This window comes from Mobula hypostoma, chromosome 2 (assembly GCF_963921235.1).
Source record: "Mobula hypostoma chromosome 2, sMobHyp1.1, whole genome shotgun sequence".
Lineage (NCBI taxonomy): Eukaryota > Metazoa > Chordata > Chondrichthyes > Myliobatiformes > Myliobatidae > Mobula > Mobula hypostoma.
In genome coordinates, this window is record NC_086098.1 from 67,466,930 (window position 1) to 67,483,006 (window position 16,077).

The following is a 16,077-nucleotide window of genomic DNA, read 5'->3' on the forward strand; positions in this document are numbered from 1 at the left end:
CTGTTATATTCTAGCGACATCTCTTTATGTTTGTATTTTTTGCCTCAGCTAATAAAGGAAAATATCTCTAGGCTTTTTTAACAATATTATCTACCTGGCCTGCTGCCTTTAAGGATGTATGGACATATAGTCTACAATCACCTAGCTCTTTCCTTCACACTTGGCAAAATCATCCTACTTAATATATTTTGTTTCACCTCCCCAAATGTATTATTTCACATGTCTTTGATTAAAGTCTGTCTGTCAATTTTTCTGTACAACTGACCAACCATCTATATCTTCTTAAAGTCAAAATCCTTCATCCTCCTGGCAAACATAAGGCTAGGTTCCATACCACCTGCTGACTTCTTCATTATACTTCTCATGTGGGGAAGGTTGGTGTATTATCCACATAAGTTTGCTGATCTCAGTACATGAAGACCGAGAAGCACAGCACTTTAACTGGGACACTGTGGAAGTTTTGCCTCAGGCAGACATGAAGCATGCACAATAATTTTTAGAAACATGGTTGTCTTTTGATAACTCCATAAACAAACATAGCAAAAGAAATGCCATCTACAGACCTTTAAGAGCCAAGGAAACGTGAGCCAATAGAATTCAGAGCAACTGAAGGGGTAGCCAATCTGGACGGAGGCAACCGTAAGGGAGCCTATATAAACGCGAGCACTCTCATGGAGAAACACCAACAACTGCACACTGAGGATGTCTCCTCAACTAGTGACGAAATGTCTGCAAGCTAATTGCCAAGCTCAATGAACACCACAACATCAAACACCTCAAACCAAGCTCCCAATATTCACCACCATCCTAAACGTAAGTTCTGTGTAGAAAATCCAGTGTCTAGGATCCTCTTGTCATTACACATCTAGCAGCTGGAACCTGTGCAAAACCCACTAACTGTTTAACGATAAAATTATATAGAGGAGATCTTGGTGACGTGCATATAAAATAGAAATATTGTACATTATTAGAGTGATCTGTCCTGCATTATAAATGATGGTATTTGAAGTTCTTGTATTATATAGAGTTGATTGCAGTGAAATGGAACACATCGGGACCAGTACATTTTGGGCCAATTTAGAGGCTAAACCAATTAGCCAAAGTATCATGGAAATAATTAAAAAGGTATAATAAAACCAAGTATGTATAAAATTAAATACAGAACAAATGATAACACTACCAATATTACTACAGTACCATTAAACTGTGTATTAATTCCTAATAGTTTTTGATGGAGAAATTCATCCAGTGTACACAATGAACAAAATCAGCAGGTGCACCTAGTGCAGATAATAGACTGCCTTCATACAATGACTGCATCCTTAAAATCTTCATTTTCACTATCACATTCAAGAATGATTGTCAATACCTTCAAATCCTTTGTAGTTCCTAACTTGTTGAAGTAATAAAGTTGTTCACTCACAGTAGTTTCTAGAAGCTCCAAGCCTGAATGCTTGAAAACACAATGAACAAGACAGTTCTGAATTGTCTTACTGCTTATTTTTCACCAACTATCAGTGACAAAAATCACTGCTTTTTAAACACAAACATACGCAACTGATGTTATTTAAAAACAGTTTGCTCTAAGCGCAGTGTAGGGTCTAACAGTCACACAAGTGCGCATGGCTGATGTTATTTAATGTGCGCACACTTGTGTGACCAGTAGACAGTTCGGCAACAGTCTGCTGTCCTAATTAAGCAGGATGGTGTCCCAAATAAACAAAGGGAATCCTAATCAAGAATAACTTTCTCGATTAGTTTTTACTCTTTGTATTGTCACAAATGTGGTTGCCCCAATTAACCGATAGCCCAATTAACTAGAATCCACTGTATTATAAAAAAAAATGTGTATTTTTGATATCTGTGGCATTCTTAGTATCAAGAAGTCTTCCAGGAATTTGGGAGTATATCCCATTTGCAAACAAGTGTTTCTATTAATTAAAAATGAATGGATAGGCATTTCTCTGTCTTATGTGGAAAAAAAACATCGTCCTGAAACATTGAAGTTCCCAGTTTCCTACATATTCTGATTAACCTGCTGTGTGGCCACAGCAATTTTGTTTTTTTTTAATTTTGATCCTGAAAATATGCAGTATTTCACTCATCACTTGCTTTCAATTGCCAAGCCAGATTCAACACAGCAAGCTAAAGTGCATTTAAATCCAAGGTTCACTACCTTCTTTAATAGTTTGTGCTTGAACCTGATGAAATGTTTTCTGCAAGTTCAGGTACATTACACCCACTGGCAAACTGTGTTCTAATTTTAGTTACCTCCTCAAAGAATATCAGTGGATTAGTGAGGTGTGAGCAATTGCTTCAGAATCTCCGGTTGCCTCTTTTGGTTTCTCTGCTCTTTACAGGAATACTAAAATATCACGTAAACACAAAAGCAATTTTCCACAGTTGATGTTTGTTATTCAGTACCTGATGTGGTTGTAAGTCTCCATTTAGAGCAGTGCTCAAGGTTATTTCCATACATCGAGTCGGGGAAATTTCTTAATCCTACCAGATCAAATGTAGCTGATTAATTCTCAAAATATAGATGCAGCAACTTTTGTTGTTTGACATATATCCAAAGTGAGTTTGGCAGAGTGGTCCATTAAAGCTCCAGGATGCTGAGTTCAGTCCTAATGAATGGTGCAGCCTGCAGTACGTTCTCCCTGTGGCTGCATAGGCATCATGGTTTCCTTCCACATCCCAAAGATGGGCAGATTGATAAGCAAACTGGCTGCTGTAAATGACTCCAGAATAGACAGGAGAATCAGAGTGGAGTTGACGACCATATGAGAAAGAAAAGTTTGCGGTGAAATAAATGAGGGATTGGGATTAATGAGATTGCTCTAACAGTGGGATGAATAACCTTTTTTATGCAGTGAGGAATGTGAAAGACATGTTGATCTTGAAATGAGCACTCTTAGCGTGCAAGGCGTCCTCCCAACTAATCTGGTTGTTACATTGAACATTCAGTCAAAGTTCATTCAAAACATGGTGACCATCCAGCTCAATATCTAATCTATGTTTCTTTTCATGTAAATATGCTGCTGAGATCTGGAACAAAATTCCTTCTAGACTCCTGAAAGCCACAAGAATAATTAAGATTCTGCATTGTTCTTCACCACTTAACACTGGATAACATAAATAAAAATCAATCTTACTTCACTTGGATGAATACAGTACAGTGCAGTGCAGTGGTTAAGATACTCATCTCATAATATTGAGGCCAGATGTATGGATCTAAGTTCCGTCACAGTAGCTGGGGAATTTCAATGCAGTTTATTGATTAAATTAAATTAGATAAGATCTAGATTTTAAAACCTGTGTAAGTAATGGTGATAGTGAAGCTGCTGGATTGTCATAAAAAATAATATAATTCACTCTTCTCCTGCTGGCATAGAATCGTGCCATCTTTTCCCAGCTCTGACCTATATGTGATTCTACTGCCACTGCATCATAGTTCTCCAGTAACTACCCTCTAAAATCAGTTACTTAGTTCAGGAGTATTTAAATATTATCATTGCCAGTAACATACACATACAGTGAATAAATCCTAAAAATAAAAATTATAGTTCCTGCATTATTTAGCACAGCACACCCTCACTCAATAAATAATTCCTGAGCATACACTTTCCGAGGTTTTTTTTTCCATCCTGGAGACAAACATGATATTTTTAGCATAAACAAAGGGAGCATCCAATTCTTCAGTAAACCTGAAACACAATCAGTGAAACTCTGCCTTCCATTCTTATTTTTAAAGATAAATCAGACTCGGACTTAGGTGAGCTTCACACCGTGGAAAAAAATAAATTTGATATGACTTCTCTCATATCTTTGTCCCTTTTCTTAAGTGTGAAATCCATTTGAAGTGTCGTCATTGGTCTAATGTGGAAAATACAGAAGTCTCCCACAAAACATCAATGTGATAATGAGCCAAATATCATGTTCATGTGTTAGTTCTTATAAAAGCTTTAACAACAACAATGCCTCTGCACTTCTTCAGAACAGTGGCATGGGAGTATTATGCCTATCTGTCAAAGTCCCAGTTCAATGTCCAGGTCAAAAAGCACCCATCTGAGATGATTTATCCTATCTTATTAATCCAGAAAACATCCACATAATATACAAGACATCTTTAATTTAAGATAAATGTAAAAACACAATGGACTCTGAACTGAGATTTTTACTTTTTTTCTAATTTTCAAATATTTATTTGACTCCTCTCCCCTGCAATGGTACAGGGCTGGCATTTAAAGAGGAAAATAACACAAATAACTAAGAAGTTTTACTACACAAATTTCCGCCACAAATTATGGTTACATACTCTTATAGGGAAGAAATAAACTAAAATTGGTTAGAAATGTTTATTATTTCACAAACTCACTTGTATAATTTTCTCTGATAGTTTAGTAGAGCCATTGGCGTTATCATCTCATATTAAATAACAGAGGTAACTTTGTTACAGGTACATTGCTTGTTCATATAGTAACATTGCTGATAGCAATTATATACTACTACATGGTAAATTTATATTTTATATACATTACAGTAATTCTAATTGTGTTACTCAATCATGAGAAATTGTCTCAAAAAACTGCTGACTGCTCAACTCAATGCTAGGCTAAATATGACAATGGTGAAGAGAGGCCTGTGCTTTAAATAAAACTCTCAAGTCTATCTTTCACTTCCGTCATGAATACAGCTCATTTAGGTACTCCTCAATATCTCCATGGATGGAAGAAAGGTCACCCAGACACAACATCTTCCAACAAGTAGAAGTGGGAATCACTGTGGAATTCTAGTCATTTGGGGATCTGATTTCTATGCAGAAGGTTTAATATTCCCATTCAATATTAAATTTAGAGGCAGGGCCAGTGTAGCCCAACTAAGCAGCAAATTCTGCTGCATTTACTTGTCCTTCTTGATGCAGGAGGTGCTCAACATGGCATAAATACCCCCTGGTTTTACTTCAATGAGGGAACTTCCCTGATACAAAGACTTCGTGGAGGTTCCCTCGTTATAAAGTGACCAAGAGGCATTTTTGGATTTTATTTTATCCAATAAGTACAAACACTATGAAATTAGAAAAAAATTGCTTTTTAAAACTATCTTCATCAATAAAGTTGTACATTGTCAATAAGTGTGAAGCATGCTGATTTACATTTTACTAGATTTTGCTTTCGGACTGCTGCATAGGATTTTCAAAGTGCTCATCTAGACATCTGACCCAAACCATTTACCTGTGAGATATGTTGGCCCATGATGATCTGATGGACTCAGATAAATATTAGTGCTGATGTGACTTTAAATGTGTATGCTTGGTTATTAATAGCACAATCAAGAGAAAATCGGCAGATGCTGGAAATCCAAGCAACACACACAAAATGCAGGAGGAACTTATCATATCAGGCGGCATCCATGGAAAAAAGTACAGTCAACGTTTCAGGCCAAGACCCTTTGGCAGGACTAAATTGTTTATTAGCACTTTCAATTTGTTATGCTTTATATAGACTACAAGCTGATACATTTCAGTTTCTAATGACCAAAAGAGACTAATTTTGTCGAACACCTAAAACAAACTGAGCCAAAAATTACAGTTCAAAATTAAAACCCTACAAAGAATTCAGCCAAGGCAGGGAAAATGCTGACACCAAGACATGCATTTGAATCTGGATCTTTGATTTATATTTAGAATCACAAGATCAGGTCTGCTATTGCCTGCATATAACATCAGTGCCTCCACAGTCCATATATTTGTAGAGGGTAAATGTCATTGATCAATTTATGAGAGAAGACTTTTTTCATAGCGTTATTAGCGTCAATGACATAAGACACTCTGCAATAAAGATAAGTTTGTAGTCTATCATAGTCTAACAAAGCTGAAATGGTACCTAAGAGAAGAATTTACAAAATATTTATGAGAAACTTCACAGATTCATCGAGGGAAGGAACATGGGTGTCCCATTAGCCGCATCCTACTAATCCCACCATCTGGTTTAATCGTCAGCCTCACATGAGTTACGACATCTTGCATTTTGATGGAGAAGAAATGCTGCTGGTGTGGTTTCAGCTAAAATTGAAAGAGAAAGGATTATGAAAGGAAGGGACATTCTTTCCAAGGGAAACTGATTAAACACTTTTGTGGAGATGAGGAAGAACAGGAAAATTTCTTTCACCGTGTCACTCTCTGCAAGTGGAAAGTGCTTTCATACAGAGTCAGTGAAATCACTACTTGGTCCTATATCCCTGCATTATCTCATTATCTTTCAATTTTATCATTATCCTTTACAAATTTTACACCAATAAACCAAAATGGTTAGTTAAAATATTTTACTGTTAACAATGCCCCATTAATTGAAATAATTGTATAGCAATGCTTTGATTTTACATAAATATAATGCTTTACATCATCGGCAATCAGAAGATCGGGGCTCAATTCTCAATACCCTCTGTAAGGAGCTTGCACCTTCTCCCTGTGACAATGTGGATTTCTTCACGGTGCTCCGGTTTCCCCTCATCCCTCCACACATTCCCAAAAAAACGTGCAGTTAAGTTTAGTAAGTTGTGGGCATGCTAAGTAGGCCAGAACCATGGCGACATTTGCAGGCTGCCCCCAGCATATTCTTGGATGGTGTTGGTCATTGACATAAACATCACATTTCACTGTGTGTCTTGATGTACATGTGACAAATAAAGCTAACCTTTCTTTACAAAGGAATTAATGATGTTGAGTCACATTTCAGGGAGAATTAAAAATGAGAAATTATAATTGTAGGCTTGGAACATAGACTATTCCATGTACAGTAGCTGGGGAACATGCAGGTGCCCATGGCTACTCCTTTGGTTTGGAGAAAGAGGGAGGAGCTGAAAGAGAAATTATTCAAGGGCAAGAAACAGTTCCAGAAGATAGAGGAGGGAGGTTGGGGGGGACTAGATAGGTCTATAATGTACAAAGAAACAGAGAGCTTCCTGGTGGGCAATGGAATTATATAGGGACTGGAGGTTCTTAAAGAAAATAAGGCAATCAGGGCCAGGAAACTGAAAGGGATTGGAGTAATGGAGACCATCCAAAGTATCCCAGATGGAGGTAGGAAGGGACTGAGCCAAGAGGGACAAAATAGATTCGAGGTATGTGGACACACATGCTGTAGGGCAACAGGCAGAAACAATGGGCTTCCTGGGGCAATTAGGTTTATGTGGATCTAAGGGTGGGAGGTAGAAACTAGCAGGGCACTCTCCATAAATGCTGCCTAACCTACTGAGTTCCTCTAGCTTTTTCCAGCATCTGCAGTCTCTCTTGTCCCTGAGAAATTAGAATAATATCTTAGAACACAAATAAGGAAACAGACATTAAAATTCATTGGGAGTAAACAAGCAGTAGACGAAGATGCTCAGAATGAGTGGCAAGCAGCGGCAATGTGGAAGTTCATTGTTCTGCCCCATCATCTTTCATTGGATCATAATATACCAATTAATCAATAGAGGGCACAGATTGTGGAGGACAATAAAACACCTTCCTCCACAAACAATGTACAGACATAGTAATAGGTGACTGACTGCAAATTGATTCACAAACAGTTGGAGGCAATCTCAGGAAGTAGAAACTGAGCTCAGAGATGGCAGTACATATGAAAGAGAATTCTCTTCAGCAATAAAGTCCAGGAGCAGTGACCTACCACTTAAAACAGAAATAATTCACATAACAAACCTGAACCCTAAATAATTGACTATAGCTGATGTTGTTAAAACTTGGCCTCCAGAAAGTGAACAGTGGCCTGTGGTCTGTGGTTTGCCGTAGAATTTTTCAGTCTGTGCTGTCGGCATGAAACTGTAATGGTTAAAGGAGCTGTTAATCAAAAACAGACTTTAACAATCCCTGGCACATCTGAGCTGAGTCTTGCTCTTCAAAGAAAGTGAAAGGGCATAGCCAAAGGGGAACAAATGCTAAAGTCATGTGAATTGAGCAGTTAGCGATTATAGTTTAACAAAGCAACTGAATTCTTCCTTATTCATACTGATATAGAATTAGCCAAACTGCTGACCCCAACAAAGTAAATTTATATTTTTCTAGCTCCCCCATCCACAATTATGGGAAGGAATGTTTATTTAAATATTAACCTGTTCCTTATATGAAACTAATCATTAACCACCTCAACTAACCAAATCAGCTTTACAGCCGTGAGGAAGACATAAATTTATGAAAGTCCTTAAGTGCTTACATCAAACAGAAACTTCCAAACAGAACAAACAACAGCAAAAACAATCTATTCTTATTCCTGAAAAAGATATATTTTACACAGTTTAAATAAATCAATAATGTGTTATCTCTGTCAAGGATTCTCAATATGTAAATCAGTTAAAATTTGATGAGATTCTGAAGAATTTCTACTCTTTTTGTAATAGGTAAATGAACTTTGAACCTTACGATTAGCCCATTAATGGGACATCAAAAACATTCCTACTGAGGATTGACAAAAGCAGGGCAGTGGACATTGTCTCCATTGAGTTTAGTAAGGAACTTAACAAGATCCCCCGTGGTGGCTCCTGTTCAGAGCAGAGAAATTTAGAACATTGAACAGTACAGCACTGGACTCTGTTGTAGTGCCCTAATTCTCTAGAAACGATCCTTTGGCCCACAATGTTGTGCTGAACTAATTAAATTAGTAACAAAATGCAACTAAGCTAATCTCTTCTGCCAATACAATGTCTATATCACTCCATTCTCTATAAATTCATATGCCTAACTAAGAGGCTAAATACCTCTATTATATTTCCCTCCACCACCACCTTTGTGTATGTATTCCAGGCACTCACTATTCCCTCTGTAAAAATCTTGCCCCTCACATCTCCTTTGAACTTACGAAAGAGATTCGGCGGATGCCGGAAATCTTGAGCAACGCACAAAAATTGCTGAAGGATCTCAGCAAGTCAGGCGGCATCTATGGAGAGGAATAAACAGTTGATGAGTTGGGCTGAGAGCCTGAAGGAGGTCTGTCAGCCCAAATCGTCGACTGCTTATTCCCCTCCATCAATGTTGCCTGACTTGTTGAGTTCCTCCAGCATTTTGTGAACTTACCTCCTCTCATCTGAAATGCATGCCCTCTGGTATTAGACATTTAAACATTGGGAAAAGGATACCAACTATCCACTCTATGCCTCTCATAATCTTATAAACTTATATCATATCTGCCTCAGTCTCTGCTGTCCCAGAGAAAACAACCCAAGTTTGTCTAGCCTCTCTGTATTTGCAAGTATATCCCCTCTAATCCAATCAGCATCCTTGTAAAAATCTTCTGCACCTAATATACAATGTAAAAATATACAGGAAACTAAAAATAAACAAATAGTTAATTAAATATTTTTAAAATTCACATAAATGGGGGTCTAGTCCCAAAATTAAGGGGCCATACACAATGTGCAACAAGCTCCTTTGTTCAGCAATTTACAGAGCACCTTTGATTTAATGGTAAACCCAGCAGCAGAGAAACATTCAGATCCTGGTGTAGCCTAATCTGGATTGCCGTTAAATTAAGGTATCACACTGATTTCTTCTACGTAAATGGTTTTTGAGTCTTTCGAATATTCTACCCCAAAATACAATGGAAACAATCTTTGAACAAGGTACATTCAGATAGATTCTTGATAAGGGCCCTATCACTGATCCCTGCAGTACACCACTGATCACAGCAGCCAATCAGTAAAGCATCCTTCTATTTTATGCCAATTTATATTGCAATTAGCCTAAAAAATTCAACAAATTACTGAGGCAGGATTTTGCCCTTACAGGGTCCTCGTCAACTCTTGCCTTTCAAAATGTATCTAAATCTGATCCTTTAGACATTTCTGCAATAATTTTCCTACCTCAGATGTAAAGCTCACTAATCCTATAGTTACCTGGCTTATGCTAGCTATACTGCTTAAATAAAGGAGTATTAGCTCTCCTTCATGCTTCTACCACCTTACATGTGGCCAAAAAACACACTCTAGGCTCCATCAGCAATCCAGCTATGGAGTCCTAGCACAGAAATAGGCCCTTGGGCCCACTAAGTCCATGCCGAAGCATTTTAAACTGCCTACTCCCATCGACCTGCACTGGGACCATGGCACTCCATACCCCTTCCATCCATGTACTTATCTAAACTTCTCTTCCCTTATCTCCTCCCTTACTTCGCATAGCGTACTAGCATTTATCTCATCTGGCCCTGAGGGTTTATCAAATTTTATGCATTTCACATCATCTAAAACATCCTCAATGCTAACCTGCTCTAAATTATCCACATATTATCCACGAACTTATTATCTTGGTGAAGTCAGCTGAGAAATATTCAGATAAGACCTCACCTGCCATCTCTGGCTCCTCACATACTTATTGAATGGCAGGTCTAAGTGGCCTATTTATGTTTTTACGTCAAATGCTTGTACATTTGAACACACCTGCATCATACAGTTAACTTATTCCTAACTTTCAAGTTACACTGCAGAGGGGCAGGTCTGCAATACGTTAGTCATCAGCCCACTCTGGCTCTATGGTTCATGTAGCCATTGATTAATGGAACACAAATTACCCTACAACCAACAGGCTCCTGATCCAGCGTGGAGAACTTCATTCACCACTACTCTAAGCTGATTCTGTGACCTACAGACCCAATTTCAAAGACTCTTTATAGACTCCTGTTGTCAGTATTATTCTTATTCACAGTTTGTCTTCTATCTATGTTTATGTAATTTTTTTTCAAAAAGTTCTATTCTTTTGTAGGTACCTGCATGAAAATGAATCTCATGGTAGTAAAATCTCATGTTTTTATTTTGAACTTTGAACTTAAATGGTTCAGCCTATTGTGCCTACTTTAGTTCTTTGAAAGGTTGGACTCAAATCCCACTCCTTCCAAATAGCCCTGAAATGTTCTCCTTTGATCATGAATAAATACTAATTCATGTAGTCTTCACTCCTCCATGATCACTAATTTTGAACTCCCATATAGCTCTATAGTCTTAAATGCACATCATTCTGAAGCCAACTAATTAAGGTCTTCACACCACATACCTTAGTAATTGGCAGCAGTATTTTCCATTTCAAGCTCGTGCAGCTTTTCCACTCTGCTTTGATGCTTTCTCTCTCCTTCTCTGGACTGATAACACACCCTTCAATTAGGCAACTATCTGGAAAGTTACCTAGTGACAGAAAGCTTTTTGCTTAACAATGCCATTCACGTCCATGTCCAATAAAACAATTCTACTCATCTGAAGTTAGCTGTTGAAATATATTGGAATAAACTTTAACACCCAGCTGGACCGGGGGCGGGGGGGTGAGGTGTTGGAAGAATAAAATCCTCCTCAAATTGTAACATTTGGTAGAGTTACAAATGCAACTCTACCAAGGTGAATTGGAGGTCAGGGAACTGGTCCATTCAGAAACACAAGAGATCCTGCAGGTGCCAAAAATCTTGAGCAACACACACAAAATGGCGGACAGCCCAGCAGGTTGGGCGCAGCATCTATTGGGGGAAGTGAACAGCTGACATTTCGGGCCAAAACCTTTCATCAACACTGGGAAGGTGGTGGGAGAAGCTAGAATATAAGGTTAGGGGAGGGGCACATGCTGGCAGGTAATAGGTGAATCGAGGCAAGAGGGGAAAATAAGTGGGTGGGGGGAGAGGGATGAAAGGGAATGATGTGAGAAACTAGGAGGTGATAGGTAGAAAAGATGAGGGAGGAAGAAACCGATAGGAGAACACGGAATAAAGGAAAGGAGGTGGGGAACCAGAGGGAGGTGATGAGTACATTGTGAGGATGAGAAGGGGAAGTGAAGGAGTGAGAGGGCCACCAGAATGAGGGAAAACCGGGGGGGGGGGGGCGCGGCATAAAGCAAGGCAACCAGAGGGGAGTAGTTACCGGAAGTTAGTGGTTACCTTTTCTCTCACTACTATTCAGGGCCATAAACAATCCTTCCAGGTGACATGGTGACCTGAAAGTGTTATTTCTTGCATCCAGTCCTCCCAATATGGCTCCTCTCTATCAGTGGGACCATAAACATATTGGGGAACTACTTTGTCAAGCACTTTTGCTCAGTTCTCCTCAACAGCCGGGATCTCCCAGTGGCTGCTCGTTTCAATTCTGAATGCTCCCTATGTATTTCTGATGATTTGCTTGGATGAAATATCTAACTGGTCACATCTACCCTTTTAGGTCAATCGAAAGGACTCTATGAAATTATTTTCATGGTGTCTGCAGGATCCTTTCAGTGCCCTGGCCACCATGTATCTCTCAATCAGGTTAACACAGATTATTCAGTTATGTTGGGACAGAACCAATAAATTTAGCCCCCTGAACCTGGTCTGCCATTCATGACTGATCAGTGTCTCAATGCATAGGACTGGCTGACTAAGTGGTAGCACAATAACAACCTTACACTCATCAGTAAGTCCAAGGAATTGACTGTGGAGTTCTGGAAGGGAAAGTCAAATGAGCACACATCAGACTTCATTGACGGGACAGCAGTGGGAAGGGTGAGCAGTTTCAAGCTCCTGGGTGTCAACTCTGAAAATCTATCCTGGACCGGATATATTGCTGCAATCACGATAAAGGCATGTAGCAGCTATAGTTTATTAGGAATTTGGGGAGATTGGGTATGTCAGCAAATAGTCTAGCAAATTTCTACAGATGTACCATGGAGAACATTCCAACTAGTTGCTTCATCATCTGGTATGGAGGGGTCATTTCACAGGATTGGTAAAAGCTACAGAGGGATGCCAGCTCCATCATGAGCACTAGCCTTCTTACATCTTCAAAAAGTGATGTCTCAAAAAGGCAGCATCCGTCATTAACGACCCTCACTATCCAGAACATGACCTCTTCTCATTAATACCATCAGAGAGAAGGTACAGGAGCCTGAAAATGTACTCTCAGCATTTTAGGAACAGCTTCTTTCACACCGCCATCAGATTTCTATATTATCTCACTATTTTTGCGCTACTTGTTTAATCTTTGTGTATATACTGTATATATTTCTCACTAATTTATAGTATATTTTATGTATGATACTATACTGCAACTGCACAACAATTTTCACTGAGATATGTCAGTGATAATAAACCTGATGCTGAACTATATTTACCCACTGAACCATCAAAACCTTTTCAAATTTTAGGAAATTGTCATCAGCAAGCAGTTGCCAAGTTACTTACATAACAAGAATTTCAATTCAAAACCAATTTACTGGCAGTAAAACTGCTTTAAGACATTCTGAGATCTTGGCAGATGTCCAATTAATATAATTCTATCTTTCATTAAACTGGAAATGAGAGAACATAATTATATAAAGTTTCTTTAAATGCAACATAGGCATTACAGTTTTAAAGAAGTGTGTTGGTTAGGAAATATGATGCAACTTAAGTAGGTATGAAATGGATTTCAATATAATCATGGGAATCTTCTGGATTTCATTTTTGTCCTCTCATTATACCTTTAAAATGGTTTGTGTCAATCTCAATGTCTGTTATTAAGCCAGGATGCCCAAGCTTAAAAATGGCCCATTCACAGCCAGGTACCTGTAAAATACCCTGGTCATCTGCCTAGAAAACAAAATATAAAAAATCCATATCAATTGATATGTATTTAGAAACTATGGGTCAGAAAATTACCTATGTGTGTAAAATGTCATGGGCTGCTATGAAGACTATCAACTGGCAAAATTTTGGTTTCCTACCTTTAATATTGCTGGTCGGTCCAGTCTCCGGGCAGTTTCCCATCCATCAGACATAACTTTGGATCTTCCAATACCTTCAAGTATAAGTCTTAAAATGTTAGGAATATTAAAATAGTTGAAAAAAATAGAACTTAAAATAGAGGAAGAATTACTTAAAACAAAAACAGAACATGCTGAAAAAACAGTAAGGCAGCATCTGTAGAGAGACAAACAGTTAATGTTCGAGTTCACTGACCATTTATAGAAGGCTTCATGTGAAAGATTAACTACCTGAAATATTAATACTGTTTCTCCCTTTACTGATGCTGTCTAGCCTGCTTTTTGATAAAGGGTTATTTAATTTGCCTTTAAGAAGAGTATTACATGAAAAGTATACCTCCAATCACGAAGTAACATGATGTTACATCTGTAAATTCTGTTGTTAATTTGTGTCATACACATTATTGCCTAATTATATCTGGATATGTCCATCTTATTATCAAAACAATAAAGAAATTGCTGCATGTACAAAAATGAATTTTTGGAAACTTTACATAATAAACACTAGATATTGGTTCTTTTAATGAAATGAATGCTTTGTTGATAGAACTAATTGCTACTATCGTTGATAGGATTAATTCTACTAGTAATTAGTTGCATAAAATTAAGCAAATCATTTTAAATAATATAAATAGATATAGTGTAAGGTGCCTATTTTGTGTGACAAAATTGCAATGTTAAGGGCTGTAGCTCCAAACTTCCAACCCCTGCCACTTATTATGTTTAATTTGCCAGACAGTAGAGCATCTACATGAAACTGATGATAATGTGAGTAAAGTTGGGTTGGGCTGTTGGGGATTTGATACTTAATGTTATTCTATCTGAAAATTTCTTCTAAGAAGAATAAGAATATTAAATATATATCTCAGAACTTTAGATAAACATTTCATTAAACTGAATAAAGTAAATCATCCTGCTCCTTTAATAAAATTCCTTGAAATGAAATGTGTTGTAACTATATTACCTATAATGTTGTTAGGAAGTCCAAAATGAGCATTGCTGAATCCCATGCATACACCTCCGTTGGTCATTGCAACCAAATCTATTGTTTGCCCCTGTGAAATTGATGACCAATCATTGTGGCCTATGCCATAAACCCTCAGCCGTGCAATCCCGCCATCTAAAGAAAGAAAGCATAGTATTACATGATGTTTGCTTAGATTTACTGCAAAGCTGTCAATATCACCAAATAAAATTATTGCATGACAAATCTATGTGCCTAACGTCACACATCGACAAAACATGCCCTGCTACCTGTAAGCAAATTTTCCAAGTGGCACGCTATAAGTAAAGTTGGTATTTCCTATTTTTCAGAATGGTCAAGTCTCTGAGGTGTCTCTGACCTTAGTCTGTTGCTCAATATCCTCCTTCATTAAGTTGCACTGTACTCAGCCTGTTGCCTGCCTAAAATTGTATACGAAATGTATGCAACTGCTATCCTAGTTCTTTCACCACAGTCATCCTTCTGCTGTGCTGCTAAGACCAAATGAGCAATTCTATTTCAAGATTGAAGTAGATAACTGATATATGGTTGTGCTATGTCATGGTTTATGGAAGAGTCAGGATGATAATGTAGCTGTTTAGTCAATGGCCTGGCAGCAAACAATGTCCAATGAGCTCATCATGTCAATCTTGCTGTCTCCTACAGCAGATAGAATAAGTAAGAACTCTGTAAGCAAGTTTCATGGTAGATTGGATGTTAGAGCGGACGATGAGACCATTAAAATAGATAAAGCAGTTTTAAAGCTGCTCATACAAGTCGCTATTGCTAGGGGAATGGTATCCATGATTAGAGTCACACCTATCCACTTTTAAAGGATAATTATGCGTTGAATTGCCATGCTGTGTACTAAGGGACTTTTTTTTGTGCAGAAGGAGGAGGATAAAATTAGATATCACTGAGAGTCCTGTGGAGCCACACCAGGGATTCCCGCTTCTGCTTTCTGCCTATTTAGTTTCTAGTTAGCCCTGTTGGAATTTACTATGTCACCACAAGAAAAGCCCTCTCACCATTGAGCACATCTACAAAGAGCACAGTCACAGTAAAGCAATATTCATCATCAAGGTCTCCCATCGTCCAGGCCACACTCTCATCTCGTTACTGCCATTGTGAAGGAGGTACAGGAGCCTTAGGTCCCATACCACCAGGTTCAGGAGCAGTTATTACCCTTCAACCATCAGGTTTCTGACCAGAGTGGATAACTTCACTCACCTCAACACTGAACTAATTCCACATTTCAAAGACTCTACAACTCACATTATCAATATTATTTATTACTTATTTATTATTTTTTTTCTTCTGTATTTGCACAATTTGTTGTCTTTGGCACATTGATTGT

General features: G+C 38.1%; 1 protein-coding gene across 5 annotated transcripts in view; it reads right to left on the minus strand.

Annotated features, from left to right (window-relative positions):
- allc (allantoicase) overlaps positions 1 to 16,077 on the minus strand; it is a 77,201-nt gene that overhangs the window by 15,646 nt on the left and 45,478 nt on the right. The window contains exons 8-12 of one of the 5 annotated variants that reach the window (XM_063038296.1): positions 14,703 to 14,858; positions 13,700 to 13,773; positions 13,457 to 13,565; positions 11,039 to 11,166; positions 4,090 to 6,064 (exon numbers count right to left, since the gene is read on the minus strand). In XM_063038296.1, the coding sequence (XP_062894366.1) occupies positions 5,930 to 6,064; positions 11,039 to 11,166; positions 13,457 to 13,565; positions 13,700 to 13,773; positions 14,703 to 14,858 (602 nt within the window). In that variant the 3' untranslated portion in view covers positions 4,090 to 5,929. Of the gene's footprint in view, positions 1 to 4,082; positions 6,065 to 11,038; positions 11,167 to 13,456; positions 13,566 to 13,699; positions 13,774 to 14,702; positions 14,859 to 16,077 lie in introns of those variants that run through there. The other 4 variants (XM_063038287.1, XM_063038305.1, XM_063038300.1 and 1 more) reach the window with 4 other exon arrangements.